Source organism: Eurytemora carolleeae, unplaced genomic scaffold (assembly GCF_000591075.1).
Source record: "Eurytemora carolleeae unplaced genomic scaffold, Eaff_2.0 scaffold562, whole genome shotgun sequence".
Classification (NCBI taxonomy): domain Eukaryota; kingdom Metazoa; phylum Arthropoda; class Copepoda; order Calanoida; family Temoridae; genus Eurytemora; species Eurytemora carolleeae.
The window spans coordinates 76611-93312 of NW_019396470.1; the positions used below are offsets into that span (position 1 = coordinate 76611).

At 31.7% G+C, this 16702-nt stretch overlaps 1 protein-coding gene across 1 annotated transcript in view; it reads right to left on the reverse strand.

Annotated features, from left to right (window-relative positions):
- LOC111703893 (uncharacterized) overlaps nucleotides 1-16702 on the reverse strand; it is an 80998-nt gene that overhangs the window by 21427 nt on the left and 42869 nt on the right. The window contains exons 40-45 of the mRNA XM_023475978.1: nucleotides 16427-16482; nucleotides 15001-15107; nucleotides 12927-13018; nucleotides 8606-8650; nucleotides 2425-2520; nucleotides 1236-1290 (exon numbers count right to left, since the gene is read on the reverse strand). Of these exons, the coding sequence (XP_023331746.1) occupies nucleotides 1236-1290; nucleotides 2425-2520; nucleotides 8606-8650; nucleotides 12927-13018; nucleotides 15001-15107; nucleotides 16427-16482 (451 nt within the window). The remainder of the gene's footprint in view (nucleotides 1-1235; nucleotides 1291-2424; nucleotides 2521-8605; nucleotides 8651-12926; nucleotides 13019-15000; nucleotides 15108-16426; nucleotides 16483-16702) is intronic.

Below are 16702 nucleotides of genomic sequence, written 5' to 3' on the forward strand. Positions count from 1 at the left end.
TTGCATGGAAGGTAACTTGAAATTACAATTTCTATCGTTTTAATCATGATTTAGTGTTTTCATTAGATCCACTTTATTTTGTCTAAAATTGAAGAAGAATACCCCCTGTGGGCTGTAGTATGCGGGAAGATAATTATGTAAATGCATGTTAAGGAGTTCTATTTCTTTTCTAATTCAGTTTCTAAACATTTTCTTTCTTTAAAACTTTTGAATTCAATTATACTTTCAGTTCCCAAAAGTTTAAATTTTCGTAATTTTCTTTTTTATTTAAAAAATCATATTTTTTTCGTGGCCCAATAATGTAAAAATGGACGAAATAATTTTTCTATACTGACGGTTTCGACCGACGTACAGCTTAGGCAATAATTTCTTCTATCCAAAACTTGTCCAGTGTCCGCCCATCCTCACATTTAAGGTCTTTGGATTAGTGTTAAAGGGATTGTTCGTGAAAAATGAAAGGGGGTGTGGACTGATATCGATTGCAACTAATTTTACTTCTATTTTCTATCTTAAATTCAATTTAAGACTAATCATTCAAATATTATTACCTACAAATTTCGAATTCCATTCGATGCGTCCGTACATAGTTGATATATTTCATAATATTTCTTATTTTATACGATCCGAGTGTTAATTTTGAAAATATTCATTCCAGAAATTTCAAGTCAAAGACGACAGTTTCATATTTTTTTCAGGAAGGTTCAGCGCAATCCGTGAACCAAATATTTCAACGAAATATTAATTTAAAACAAAATAAAAAATATTAAAAAATATAATCTATATAGGTTTACTGTTTATGTAACAAACCAATAAAGGGTTCAAGGGATTCAGGGGATTGCTCGGAGATTACCTCATGCTGTGAGTTTCCAACAGTTTTTAGACTATTATATTCTTCTTTCAGGGTCTCATTTTCAACCTCCAGGCTCCTAAACAGTTTTCAGACTATTATATTCTTCTTTCAGGGTCTCATTTTCAACCTACAGGCTACTAAACAGTTTTTAGACTATTATATTCTTCTTTCAGGGTCTCATTTTTAACCTCCAGGCTCCTAAACAGTTTTTAGACTATTATATTCTTCTTTCAGGGTCTCATTTTAACCTCCAGGCTCCTATACAATTTTTAGACTATTATATTCTTCTTTCAGAGTCTCATTTTCAACCTCCAGGCTACTTAACAGTTTTTAGACTATTGTATTCTTCTTTCAGGATCTCATTTTCAACCTCCAGGCTCTAAACAGTTTTTAGACTATTATATTCTTCTTTCAGGGTCTCATTTTCAACCTCCAGGCTCCTAAACAGTTTTTAGACTATTATATTCTTCTTTCAGGGTCTCATTTTCAACCTCCAGACTACTAAGCAATTTTTAGACTATAATATTCTTCTTTCAGGGTCTCATTTTCAACCTCCAGGCTACTAAACAATTTTTAGACTATTATATTCTTCTTTCAGGGTCTCATTTTCAACCTCCAGACTACTAAGCAGTTTTTAGACAATTATATTCTTCTTTCAGGGTCTCATTTTCAACCTCCAGGCTACTAAACAATTTTTAGACTATTATATTCTTCTTTCAGGGTGTCATTTTCAACCTCCAGGCTCCTAAACAGCTGCTAAAACTTCCCTACAACAATTTTTTCTTTATTTTTCAGGCTTTCTTTAATAATTAAGTCAAGTTTTTAAAATCATAGACACCAATTACGGCAAAAGAATAGTGTTTTTTTTTTCCCATAAACTCCAAGTTTCTAATCCACATATTCTTCCAACCTAATGGTTTAAACCTTTGATAGTTTAAATTTAAATTATTTGATATAACAGACTTCATAGTTTTAAATATCTGAGGTCTACAATGTTGGCGTTGCAAAGATATATGGGAATTAGAAAATCAGAGTTTGTGGCAAAGACTCGATTCCTTTGCCCTTTCAAGAAATTCTTCTATTGCTGAACAACAAACATAATGCTCATTTTTATGTAAGAAAGTAAAATTTATAGCACTTTTTAAAAAATCAAATATTATTAAAGTCTACAAATTTAAAAGCAAAATTGTTAGAAATATTTAACTAATTTGTCTCGTTTAGGTAAAATGGAGTAGTATAAAGGGACTGTAAGCATAACTTTAAGTGTTCTCCATGCAAAGATGGCAATGTTGAAGTCACAACGGTGCTCTAGAAGCTTTTACCTGATCAAGTTTTTAAGATTAAAAACATTGTAATATAATTCATACTCAATGAAATAAAACTTTTAAGGGTACTGTTGTGAATCGGACATTTTCATCTTGACTTGAAATGACGCTTACAGTCCCTTTAAGACTGTGATTAAATGAATATAATTATAATTAGAGAAGTAATTGATATCAAGGGAACATATAAACTACTGCATTAGAAATAGTAAAGAGTATCAAAACATAAATGGGGACAGGTATAAAAATTACCTGATCATATTTTCAAGTTCTACCCTCTGGTCTGCATCTATATCTGCAGCAATCTGCATAGGACTCTCCGGGATACAGTCTCCAGGTCCACCACTACTATACAGGAGAATTATATAAAACCAATAGAAACCAAGCTTAGAATTAGACCAACACTGCTCAGAATTGTAAAACCAAGCTAAGAACATTCCCGTGGTTCTACCCAGTTTCCCAACCAAAAGTTGTGGTAGATCGGGGTTCATAAGACATACAAACAAACAGAGCACACTGATTTAACAACTTGGTTCTTGGCCGAGCAATCTGTTAATTTCACAATTTGAAGAAAAAAAAACATAAATTTAAAAGATTGCTGAAAAGTCCAAAATTAAAAAAATTTAATTAGATAAACCAATAGCATTTAGTCCTGGTTGCACAGGGTGAAAGATTACTACTTTTTATAATAGATATAAGAATTAACTTTAAATTTGACGAGAGTTTTATAGAACTAAATATTTAATTTCTTCAAAATTTTGAGAGTCGACATTAAATATCTATTTATACACTTTGTTGTCTGTTTTTCTGTTTGTTTGTGACTAATAAACGTCAAAACGGCTGAACCAATCGGACCCGAACTTTTTGTGGGACCTCACATGATCGATTTATGGATTGTTAGAATCAAAAAAATTTAATTTTTCAAAATAGAAGTAAAAATTAGATAAAAGGCAAAAATTAAAAGTTAAATCGAAGATAGGCGCGAAGAGCCCTAGAAGCCAAATTTAGATAATTTCAATGTTTTAACGAGTTATTAAATGTAATGATTTAAGAAAATTGTCTTTTTCTCAATACAAAGTCTTACAAAGGATGAGATGTTCATGAAAAATTACGTTAATCAGAACTCCATGATGTTTATTTTAAACTAATGTTTTTAATGCAAAAAATCTAATTTAATTTTTATACCTTTTATTTCTAAATTTGAATTTTGTTGTCAAATTCTTTTGATATTTCAGATTTAGAAATAATCTTTATTCTATGTTAAAATTAAATGGAACGTTGCAGTATAGAACAATTTCAAACTAGGTACCTATTAAACCTTGGACTGATCAAGGATATCGGAGTTAAAGCTATACCTAATCCGCCGCAATACTTTTTACATAGTATGCAAGCTACTTTACTCTTCCGAAGTCAAAGAAAATTAATATTTTTATTCGAATTTAAAAACCGCATTTGGACATTTAACATTAAACCTATTAAACCTTTTACTGATCAAGGATATCGGAGTAATAGCTATATTTCAAGCTAGGTACCTATTAAACCTTTGGCTGATCAAGGATATCCGAGTTATAGCTATATTTCAAGCTAGGTACCTATTAAACCTTTGGCTGATCAAGGATATCCGAGTTATAGCTATATTTCAAGCTAGGTACCTATTAAACCTTTGACTGATCAAGGATATCGGAGTAATAGCTATATCTAATCCCCCGCAACACAACATTGTATGCAAGCTTATTATTTAACATTTAACAATTAACATAAGGATGTTTGGGTATATATGTTAAGTCAAGAGGTTAAGTTACCGTTGTGATTAGAATATTACTCTTATTTTAAATATAGGGTTACTAGAAATTACGTCTACAGTTCCTTTAACGATTCATTCAACCCGTGACTTTTGATCGAAGCACGGATAAAAAAATTGATATTATTCAGAAAAGAAATCACTGCCTGCATTTCTCAGATTACAGTTAGCAGGGTAAAATATCCCTAAATTTATGATTTAATTTCATTGGAGGCTCAAAAGGTTTAAGAAATGTTTATTGTTAGCTCAAAGATTATTTTTAAATGTCAAACTGTCTGCAAACAAAGATTAATCCGATAGTGAACAAGACACCCTTGAACAAGGTAATTGAGACGCAGAATAGTGCAGCATTGGATATTTACCTAGTATTTGTAGCAAATGTAAAAACATATCGTATTTCGTTCCAAAAAATTAACAATGAATCAATACAGCACTTGCAAAAATATTTTGGGATTTAGGGTAACGAATACGATCGATCGTATGTTCAGCAAAAAAACTAGTTTTCTTCAAGCTCGTTCAATTGTTTTTAAATCGTTCATTTTTAAAAAACGATCATTTCTTTATTTCTCTGAACAATCCATTTCGTTAATCCATGTTTAGTTTTTTCTAAACGCCAATCTTTTTCTCCAAAAATTTTGTTCGTTCAAAATAGGATACCAAACTTTACGAGTAGGGATAGGCAGAGTTATTAAAAACGTTAAAAAAATTAAGTTTTTGTTTTGAAAATTTTAAAACAAACGATCCTTCGTTCTTAGATAAAACAACCAAAGTGCTATTTTTCAGCTTTTTAAACGACAAAAAAGCAAAAACGATTATTTTTGTAAAAATGTGTAAAGTGAAATGTTACAGAAGCAAGGTTTATAAATGTTGTCTTGAATATTGTTTTTTTTTGTGTGTGAATTTTTCTACTGTATAAGTGCCTTCTGACATCCTAACCATCAATATAAAATAAAATTACTTTTTACAAAACTATTTTTTTTTACATTTAAAAACGATCGATCGATTCTTTTTAATTTAATTTTCATAGTTAACAAACAAATTAAGTAATTTTTCACCCTTAATAGGTTTAGTGGTTTCTTCGATCTAGAGCACAGAAATTGCGTATGCTCTCTTATCCCCCCAACCTTGTAAACCCTATATGAAGCTTATACCTAATAGTAAACTCTAATATTAGTTAAGTTAAGAACTATAAAAGACCGGAACATTTGCCAACTTTGTAAAAAGTTGAAGAAACTTTGCTAAGTCTGTATAAAGACATTTATGCGGTATGTAATGTTGAGGAAGGGGGATATTATTAAGAAACTAGGAGAATAAATTTACTTAAAAAAAGTCAAAATAAAAAAAATATTTTATGTATTACTTCAGGGTTAGGTTAGGTTAAGAACATTTCTGGGCCGAGCGCTGAGGCTAGGACAGGCTAGTGTAAATAAACCAAAAAATAGTCTAAATGAAATTTTGCCCGTTTGTCACACTTTTTGACCCTATGTCGTTTTACCTTTTGTCGCGTTTTTGGACGTTTGTCGGTTAACCCTAGGTCGTTTTACCCCATGTCGTTTGACCATAGGTCGGTTGACCCTATTCGGTGAATAATTTTTATAAAATGATGATTTTACATTTAAATCTTTTTTAACTTAACGTTGATTAAGTATTTTTGAATGCTTTTTCTTAAAGGGAGTGTTCGCGAAAAATGAAAGGGGGTATAGGCTTAATGCAATAAAAAAGCGCTTTTGATCGCTACTAATCTTACTTCTATCTGTTGCGACTAAAAGGAGAAAATTGTTAAAGAAGTCTCATACCGAAGAACGTAGCGACCATACAAATTGAGAAAATTGCAACATACGGCTTAGACCGTAAAAAAATCAATTTAATTTCAAACAAATCATTCAGATATTACAATCTATAGTCATCGAATATCTTTCGCCACATTTATATATAGTTGATTTTTCATAATATGTTTTAATTGTTATGATCTGAGAGTTACTTATAAAAACATTTATTCCTGTTTCGAGGATTTTTGGTAATGAAGACGACATTTTCATATTTTCCAGGAATGTTCGAAAACAAGTTGTAAGCTAAGCTGCTAAATATTATTTTAAAAAACAAAATCAAAACTAGTATAAAATATCAAATATATACAAATGTGGCGAAATATAATCGATGACTATAGGTTGTAATATCTGAATGATTTGTTTGAAATTAAATTGATTTTTTTACATGTTGCAATTTTCTCAATTTGTATGGACGCCATGTTATTCGGTATGAGACGTTTTTAACAATTTTCTCCTTATAGACGCAACAGATAGAAGTTAGATTAGTAGCGATCAAAAGCGCTTTTTTATCGCATAAAGCATATACCCCCTTTCATTTTTTGCAGACACTCCCTTTAAAGGGACCACAAGAGTAGTTCAGAACATTGAGTCTCCGATGGAAGACGGCAACTTGATCTGACAAAGATGTCAAGGATACCGTTGTAAATAGGGCTTTTCATCTTTGCATGGAGGGTAACATGTCTGTATGTATTTAAATATAACTTCATCTTAGTCTTTAGTAGTGCTTCGTACACGTTTATTTATTTATTTATTTAATTTCTTTTGTTACCATGGTGAAGATATGGACCAGGTTTAAACCTAAGTTTCAAACTGTTTAAAGTTATAACTTTTACTGGCAAACTCATCCCATGATTTTCTTGAAATTATCCATAAAGGTCCCGACAGGACATTGGGACCCTGTCTTTAGAATATATAACATTGTACAATACATATATTGTATATGAAGGAAAACTCGAAATAGGGATACATCATCAGAGAGGATTGAAAATATTTCAAGCATTCTGGTAAAAATCTGGAGCGTTTAATATACACAATTCAAAGTGACCATTAGCTTTCATTCAAACAGGGGCTTCTCCGATCAAAACTGTACCCTTAAAGGGAGTGTTCGCGGAAAATGAAAAGGGGTATAGGCTTACGTCGAAAAATATTCGATGGTGATTGTTATTGATCCTACTTCAGTCTATTGCGTCAATAAGGAGAAAATTGTTAAAACGACTTATACCGAAGAACGTAGCGTTAGCGTCCATACAAATTCAGAAAGTTGAAATTTCATAATATTTTTGAATTTTTTAAAAATTAATATTTCGCTTTTAACGACGGGTGCTGGATTTTTGAACATTCCTGGAAAATATGAAAATGTCGTCTACAGTATCAAAAATCCTCAAAACAGGAATGAATGTTTTCAAAAGTAACTTTTGGATCATAAAAGTTAAAAAATATTATGAGATATCAACTATTTACGAATGCGTCGAAAAATAATCGATAATTATAGGTTGTAATATCTGAATGATTTGTTTGGAATTAAATTGATTTTTTACGATCCGAGTCGAATATTGCAATTTTCTTCAATATGAGTTGTTTTTAACAATTTTATCCTTATAGACGCAACAGATTGAATTAAGATTAGTAGCTATCACCATCGAATATTTTTCGACTCAAGCCTTTAAGAGTGTCGCTACGAATTGGCCTTTGTGTTTCTCTTGCTAACACAAATTTTTGTAAAATTTTAAATGACCGACCTTGATGTTAGAGCATAGAACTCTATTTTATGCAAAACACTATTTTTATATTTTTAAATATTATTTATATAAACTCGACATGATGATCAGAAATACAAATATTGCAAAGTTAAGTTAAAATAAAAATTTAGTTTCCATGGATTTAGAATTTATAGAAAATCTTGTTTTCTGTTATTTATCAAAACTTGAAATATGTTTACACACATTTATATCTGGGATAAAAAGTCTGTAGTTTTGCTGACAAGGGACAAGCGACAAAACAAGAAGATAATATGTGCCGGAAAATTCATATTGTCAAAGAATAACTAAAAGTAAAGGATTACATTACGTTTTATAACATGAGCTCATGGGAACTAAAATTATTGTAAACGGAATCGTATACGGGGGNTAACGGAACTCAGCCGCCTCCACGCCTACCCCCTTGATCAGTGAATATATGGTTTAATGGAGTTTTCAGGCCAAAACGGGTGCAGAGCCCCCACCCCTCATAAAATAAAATAAAATGAGCCCTTCAGAGCAAATTGCTCCAGACTGTAAACAAACAACATTTTGGAACAATGATAGCTCAGGCCCGACCCTCCTTTCCTGCTCAAGAATATTTTTTACAACCTTTGTTATTGTTTGACGTCATATTTAATAAGTAAATATCTTAATACATCTGTTCTTTCATCAGTGACTAATGGTAAAATTGAGGTTGTCTACTCTTGTTTTAAAATAAAATAATAGTTTTTATCTTTTAATAAAACACAGTTCTTTAATATTACATTTGTCTTAAATTAATGAAAATGAACTTTGCCACAAACTCAAATTTTCTAATCCCCATATCTTTGCAACCCGATGTCGTAATTCTCTGATATTTCAAACTATGAAGAGATCAAAACCTCTAAGCTTAAAATATCCCAGGTTGACCCCATCCGGTTGCAAAGAGTTTGTTGGAAAAATTCAATTCCTTTTTATTAATTTAGTACAAATGTAATGTATAAAAACAAAGTTGCGTAAAAGATGAAAAACATTCTTTTATTTCAAAAAAAATAACATTTTACGCACAATCCCTTAAATCTTACCTAAGTTTGAGGCAGTAGACAGCTATGAGTGAGTGCTCGTCTTGTCTAAAAAATATTGAAATATTGAATAAAGTGTTTGGGTTGAAATGATGGAGTTTCATCTGATAGATTCAAGGATTAGATCTCATTGTGAACTCATCAGGCATTTAATCCTAGTCTATCCGATACATCACGCTTGGAAACTCACCATTCAAAATATCCGATAAAACACATTTGAATACTCACTTTTCAAAATATCCAATACATCACGTTTGGATACTTACTATCTAAAATATCCAATAAAAAGCGTTTGGATACTCACAATTCAAAAATCAGCTTCACCATGATAGGATACTCACCATTCAAAGCATAAATTATAATATGTATGAACACTTACTATCATAAATATTTAGAATTTTATTTTGTACATCTTAAAAGGCTTTTCTAAGGTATTCCAAGTGATCCTTATACTGAAGAGTAGCATGCCTTAATCATTAATCTTTTCTCCGTAATAATCTAACAGATATCGCTGTTTTTCTGCGTAATAATCTAACAGATATCGCTGTTTTTCTGTCTCACCATCAACTAAACCTTAGGTGCGTTCTTGCAGTAAATATGCAGTACACTGAGATATATTAGCGTTTAGAAGAGAGCTATCTTAAAACGTGTCAGTGGCAAATTCCATCATTTCCTCTCTTCGGCATAAATCCAAAAACCGATTTTAAAGAGAATCCACACTTATGGAAGAAAAAAATTTCAGAGAGAAAAAGTAGATCAGACCTTACAAACGTTTAAAGGGTACAATTGTGAATCAAATATGGAACTCTGCAAATAAAGAGTCCCTTGAAATTACGTTTACAGTTCCTTTAAATTTTCTGCCANGGGGGGGGGGTTAATATATAACCGATAATGCGAAGCAACTCCCCCTTTTCCAAGGTTCCCTGGTCCAAGAACCTTTTAAAGAATATCATTTGTAGAATTATTTATATAAAGATGTCAGCGGTAACATATCTTCCCTGAAATGTGTATAGAACCGGTTTTTTGCTCAGCTCACACAAGAATGTATCAAAATATTATTAGATCCAGGCAAACATTGTTCTTTTTTGGAAAACAAAAATTCCAATTTTAAAAATAATATTTCAATCAGTCTTTTCTTCAAAACTTTTCATTTTATGTTAATTTGTTATTTATGTCAAATGGTTTTAAAAATTCATTGAAATTTTATCATTTAGGGTCTATCTAATATCCTTGAATTAACTAAAATTAATAACATCTGTAAAAAGAACCGGGGTTTTATTTTCCAAAACGTCTGTTTCACGTCAAACTCAATCAAATTGCGCGTACGATCGAAATCTTGTATTTTTTCATTTATAGCCCTTAGCTATAAAGCTATTTAGAGAAGAACCAAAATAGTTTGAAGTTCTTATAAAAACAAACTAGAAAAGCTAAAGGGTCACAAAGTCGTGATGGAAAAGTCGCATAAAATTGACATTATCCTTCTGTATAGTTTGGGTTGGTGTGTCCATCCCTAGTCCATATTAAAGGAGTACAATTGAAGAAAAGATCTATCTTATCTTCAAGAAAGGCTGAACAAGAAAAGCGAAGAGAGGGAGATCTATTTTTTAATCAACGCACACACACTTCAAGGAAAATAAATTATCAAATTTTACAAAACTAAGCTTTCGAGTGATGTGCATAATAAAACAATAATAAAAAATATTTCTTCTGTTTTTTTCGTGGATTTATCAAATTTTACGAAAATCAAAACGTTTTGAAGGTTAATTTTTTAATCCTGACCATTCCTTAACCTTTCCTGGGGTCAAGTGAGGTCCTAAAACAAATTTGGCCGGATCGGTTTAGCCGTTTCAACTTTTATTGGATACAAACACACCACAAACAAACAAACAAGCAGTTTATAAAGATTTAAAGGGGCGCAACTGGAGTGTTTATCTAAGGGGGGGGGGTTTAAGATTTTCACACTTTATAAAAGACTACAATGGATAACTTTGGTGGGATTCAGTATTAGAACTAAACTGTATAATTAATAAAAGTTAATGGTAGCAAAATAAATATTTTTTGATAAGTTCATTGAAAGCAAATTATTTTTTATAATAGATTTTGTTAAATATGTGATCTTTCTCAAAAAGACTTTTAAAATGTCATTATTTGGAAAAAATTCTTTTAATTTAGTTTATATGAAAGTTTAAGAGATTTATTGTGATTAGATTCTTCGTTTTAGTAATTTTATAATACACTTGGAGACATTGCCGCTTACAGGGTTACATAAAATCCTTTTACTACATTTTCTACATTCTTTTTATATTAGTTTTTTTTATACTTTTAGGCTGTAAGGTTTTACACGAACGTCGTAGGTAGGAAAATGTGTTTAATTTTCAAAATAGTTTTAGCTTAGATAACATGAGAATAAAAGTTAAACTTTTCGTCCTTATTGAGACGCTTCAAAGTTGACCCTGTCTTAAAATTGATAAGACTTATTTAGGTAGGCTGAATCTATGGGCCAATAAGAGCACCTGATCACAGTACACAAATATATCAATATAGCAGTATAAGAGCACCTGATCACAGTACACAAATAAATCAATATAGCAGTATAAGAGCACCTGATCACAGTACACAAATATATCAATATAGTTTGGCTACGCTCAATAATGCACGTCGAGGTTTAAAGAAATACTTTATTGACTAAACATTTAAACTCAAAATATCTTAATAGAAAACATATATCAAGGTGACGTGGCAGGAATAGAATGTTCATCTTGCCGCGTCCGAATATCCGGCTTCAGCCTCTTCATCTTGAGTCGTCTTCCGCCACAGTACTCCCCCCAAGAAGGCAAGGCGGAGTCACGGCGGAGCAAGGGCTTCTTTCCTGACTTGTCTGTGTGGGTTCCTTCTTGGAATAATTATAGGTTGAGCTAGGAACACAACAGACTTCTTCTTGGAGGCGGATGGTTTCGCGGCGGATGNTATATCACTTCATCTGCATAATATAGAGGATATTGGGTAATATTACAAGACTGAAACTAGATATTAGATGTTTAAAGAAATATATATATCTATATCACTTCATCTGCATAATATAGAGGATATTGGGTAATATTACAAGACTGAAACTAGATATTAGATGTTTAAAGAAATATATAAATATATATCACTTCATCTGCATAATATAGAGGATATTGGGTAATATTACAAGACTGAAATTAGATATTAGATGTTAGGTGTTTAAAGAAATATATATATTTCTTGTGTGTTGGAAACCCATAATCTAGATAGCTTGATCTGTTTGATTTCTTAATTTTTTTAAACCCTGCCTTGTTCCCTCACTTGTTCAATACAAAATTCCCTGCCTTTTGATTGGTTGAATTTAGACACCGCACTTGATATAGAATTAAGATTAAATTAATATGTAGACTAAAAAAGATTGAGGTCCTTGCTTGATCTCGTTATCCACGATTAAAGAATTCCAACCTCAGTTCGTATGGTTATCTAAATTATATCAATAATTTTGTAAAATCCAATGATGTTTCACCAAAAATGTTCGATGCTTTATCACCCTGGTCCCGGTCATTAACAAAATTTCAAAATTAGGTTCAGGATTTATAAAGATTTCCGTAAAAAAGGAAAAGGGTTCTGAACCATAAACATTTTATTGATGAACGAGTTATTAAATTATTTTTATAAAAATTGTGTTTAAAGATTCTGTTGACTGTATCTAATATGTCTAATATGTCTAAATTATATTTAATATGTCTAATATGTCCTATTCAAATCCTATCGATGAGTATTGGAAATCCAACCTTTAACTTAGTTGAGCTACTAAGCTTTGAGCTTTGATTTTACCGCTCTAACTTACTATGATTATCTGTGTCCCTTCATTGTAAAGCACCTGTTAGCTTTGTCTTTTTAGAAGAAAGTAACAAAATTCTCATAGATTTTTGCTTGAGAGCTTGCAACTTTTAAATCACAGTGTGTGTAAGATAGGGTTTCTCAATACAAATGTATGAAACCTTTTTTTTACAAGGTCGAGTTCTTAATACGTTCAAATATAGCTTTAAAAAATAACTATCTTTTATCGTTGATATCAACATACGATAGGTGATAAGGGTGATCTACTTTTAAATCTACTTACATCAGAGGTTATCTACCATTAAATCAATTTACATGAGGGGTGATCTGCCATATAATCTACTAACATGAGAGGTGATCTACCATTAAATCTACTAACATGAGGGGTGATCTACCATTAAATCTACTAACATGAGGGGTGATCTACCATTAAATCTACTTACATGAGGGATGATCTACCATTAAATCTACTTACATGAGGGGTGCACCACTGCTTAGTCTCGTTGGTTCCGAATGTTGAAGAGGGGTGACTTGTCTTGATGTAGAATCCTCGCTACCAGATCGGACCTAATTTTCAAACAATAATATTTATATTTACATATATTCATCAGACTTATATATATAGGCTGAGTAAATAATATGGTTAGAGGCGTCTGGTGAAAAAATGTACTTTTATTATGCAACTCTCCTGTGTCGCAGTTTTTCAATATTTTTTGGAATTTTTTTTGGCCTAAACAAATCCGCGAACATTTTTTTCCCTCAAAATCAAAAGTTCAGAAAATCAAATTCCAAAATTTTATAAATATTAAATCACAGAATGATAGAAAATTTGCAAAATTGTAATAAGAAAATTCGCAATTTTCAGTTATGGTCTAATCTTTCAGGAAAAGTTGTTTTTTAAAGGCTCCTCAGTTTTCAAATAAACAGCGTATATCTATAACTTTAGAATAAACTCAGAAGAAAGGAACTAGAAGATGTAAAGATCACATTATTCAAGATTTTCAAGCAAAATTGCCTGGAATCCGTTCTCCTTCAACCAATCAAATTTATTTTACAATCTTCCAAGTTTTTAAACCAATATTTATAAAATTTTCGAATATGATAGAAATAATAAATAAACACATTTTTGCTTTTCTAAACTTTTGATTTTGAGAGCAAAAAAATTTCCAAAAATATTGAAAAATTACCATACAAGAGAGCTGCACAAAAATAAGGTACAATTTTGCACTAGACGCCACAAATCACACTTTTTTACTCACAATGTTTATACATATATATCCAAGGTACTAATGCAAGGAAAGGTATTTCAGAGGTTTACGCTTTTTGTACTGCAGTGTACTGTCTTTGGGCGGAAAAGTAAACACAAGACGGATGTCACAGCCTGACATGGAATCAATTTTCACAAAAATAATCTATTAAATATTCTGTTCTTGGGAAACTATTATGTGAATTTTCAAAATTATCAAAATAAATGCTTTTAACCTCCTCGGATACTAGACGGACACTGATGCATCTACTCTTATTTAAAAATTCCGCCCAGAGAGAAGTGGTTTCAATATGTACGCAGGGTGTACGCGACCGCAATTAACTTTTCTTGCATTAGTACCTTGTATATATCTATATGTTTAGCAGAAAGTTGAAAGATATGTTCAAATTTATGTTAATTTTCAAAATTAAATTGCACATTGTATCATGTCTGAACTAATTAATATTTCAAAGTGAAAGCTCTTTTTTAATTAACTAGAAATTATTTCTTCTTGCTGACATTCTAATTCTTAAAGTGAAATTCATTTTAATAAATTTACATTATGCATTAAACCTGTGACATAAGCAAGCAGTAAGTTCTATTTTGCACAGATTCGTAAAATGTTTGCAAATATTGTAATGTTTTTATTAGTTTGTTTACAGTTTGGGTGTACCTAATTATGCCTGTATGCATAATTAGGTATATATGGTCTATCGTATTCATTGGTTGTACATAGTGTACATGTATTGTACATAGTAGACATGTATTGCATATATATATTGTAAATATATTGCATATTATATTGTACATGTATTTTGCAAATATTTTGTATATGTATTGCACATAATGTACATGTATTGCAAATATTGTAAATGTATTGCACATATTGTATGTGTATTGCACATATTGTACATGTATTAAACATATTGTACATGTATTGCACAATTGTATATGCATTGGAAATATTGTACATGTATTTCACGTATTGTACATGCATTACACATAGTTTATACGTAATGCACATAGTTTACATATATTGTACATAGTGTAGATATATTGTACATAGTGTACATATTTTGTACACAATATACATACTTACATCTGAATTATGTACATTATTAGGTAGGATATCTAATCTATCATATACATTTGTTTTACAGTTAAACTGTGTACACAGTGTACAAGTATTGTACATACTTACATCTGACCCAGGTACATTATTAGGTAGGATATCTAATCTATCATATACATTTGTTGTACAGTTACACTGTGTACATAGTGTACATGTATTGTACATACTTACATCTGAATCAGGTACATTATTAGGTAGGATATCTAATCTATCATAAACTGGTTGTCTGTATCTTCCAGGAGATAAGCTTGGACTCTCTACACCAGGTTCTGATTCAGCTGGAAAAATAATATTCAACATTTTACCATGAAAAAAAAACAAAAGCTTTTTTCAATATCTTTCATTTTTTTCAAATTATCTTCAAAATATTTAACTAATAAAAGAATACTTTTTTTAGTTTATAAAATCAAAATCACCATACTTGATTTTTTTAGTGAGGAATCTTTTTTATAAGAAGGTAAATTTTTCCTGCAAATCTCTAATGTATTTATAAACGATGTAATCTATTTTTGTAACAATTATATATTGTAATTAATCTTATTTATTCTGATTGTTTACCAGATTGAACATGGGTGGGAGCAAAGGGACTGTTTACCAGATTGAACTTGGGTGGGAGCAAAGGGTTTGTTTACCAGATTGAACTTGGGTGGGAGCAAAGGGACTGTTTACCAGATTGAACTTGGCTGGGAGCAAAGGGACTGTTTACCAGATTGAACTTGGGTGGGAGCAAAGGGACTATTTACCAGATTGTACTGAGAGGTATCTAAGGTTCTTTCCCAAAGGCATTCTCCCAAGGGCGACTTCCCAGGTGACAATTTCCCAAGTGGTAACTTCCCAAATGTGTAATTTTTTAAAGCGGCAACTCTCCAAAGGTGAGGTTAGACCCTCTGAGGGGGTCGATTGCTGAGGCTACGCCGGATGGGCCAGGGGGCCAGCGCCATGACTAGAACAGGCTGGGATCCGAGTGCAAAGACTAGGACTGAGTTGGGAAGTTGCCGCCTGGGAAATTGCACATTTGTCAAGTGGCCACTTGGGAAAATACCCTTGGGAAGTTGCACCTTGGGAAAGTACCTAACATCTCCAAGTGATTGTTTACCAGATTGTACTAGGAGTAACTAAGGGATTGTTTATCAGATTGTACTGGGAGGTAACTAAGGGACTGTTTACCAGATTGTAGTGGCAGGTATATAAGATATTGTTTACCAGATTGTACTGGAAGGTATCAAAGATATTGTTTACCAGAGGTATCTAAGGGACTGTTTACCAGATTGTACTGGAAGGTATCAAAGATATTGTTTACCAGATTGTACTGGAAGGTATCAAAGATATTGTTTACCAGAATGTACTGGAAGGTATCTAAGGGACTGTTTACCAGATTGTACTGGAAGGTATCAAAGATATTGTTTGCCAGATTGTACTGGAAGGTATCTAATATATTGTTTACAAGATTATACTGGAAGGTATCTGAGGGATTGTTTACAAGATTACACTGGAAGGTATCTAAGGGATTGTTTACCAGATTGTACTGGAAGGTATCTAAGGGACTGTTTACCAGATTGTACTGGAAGGTATCGAAGGTATCTAAGGGACTGTTTACCAGATTGTACTGGGAGGTATCTAAGGGATTGTTTACCAGATTGTACTGGAAGGTATCTAAGGGATTGTTTACCAGATTGTACTGGGAGGTATATAATATATTGTTTACAAGATTATACTGGAAGGTAACTAAGGGATTGCTTACCAGATTGTACTGGAAGGTATCAAAGATATTGTTTACCAGAATATACTGGAAGGTATCTAAGGGACTGTTTACCAGATTGTACTGGAAGGTATCAAAGATATTGTTTACCAGAATGTACTGGACTAGATATTA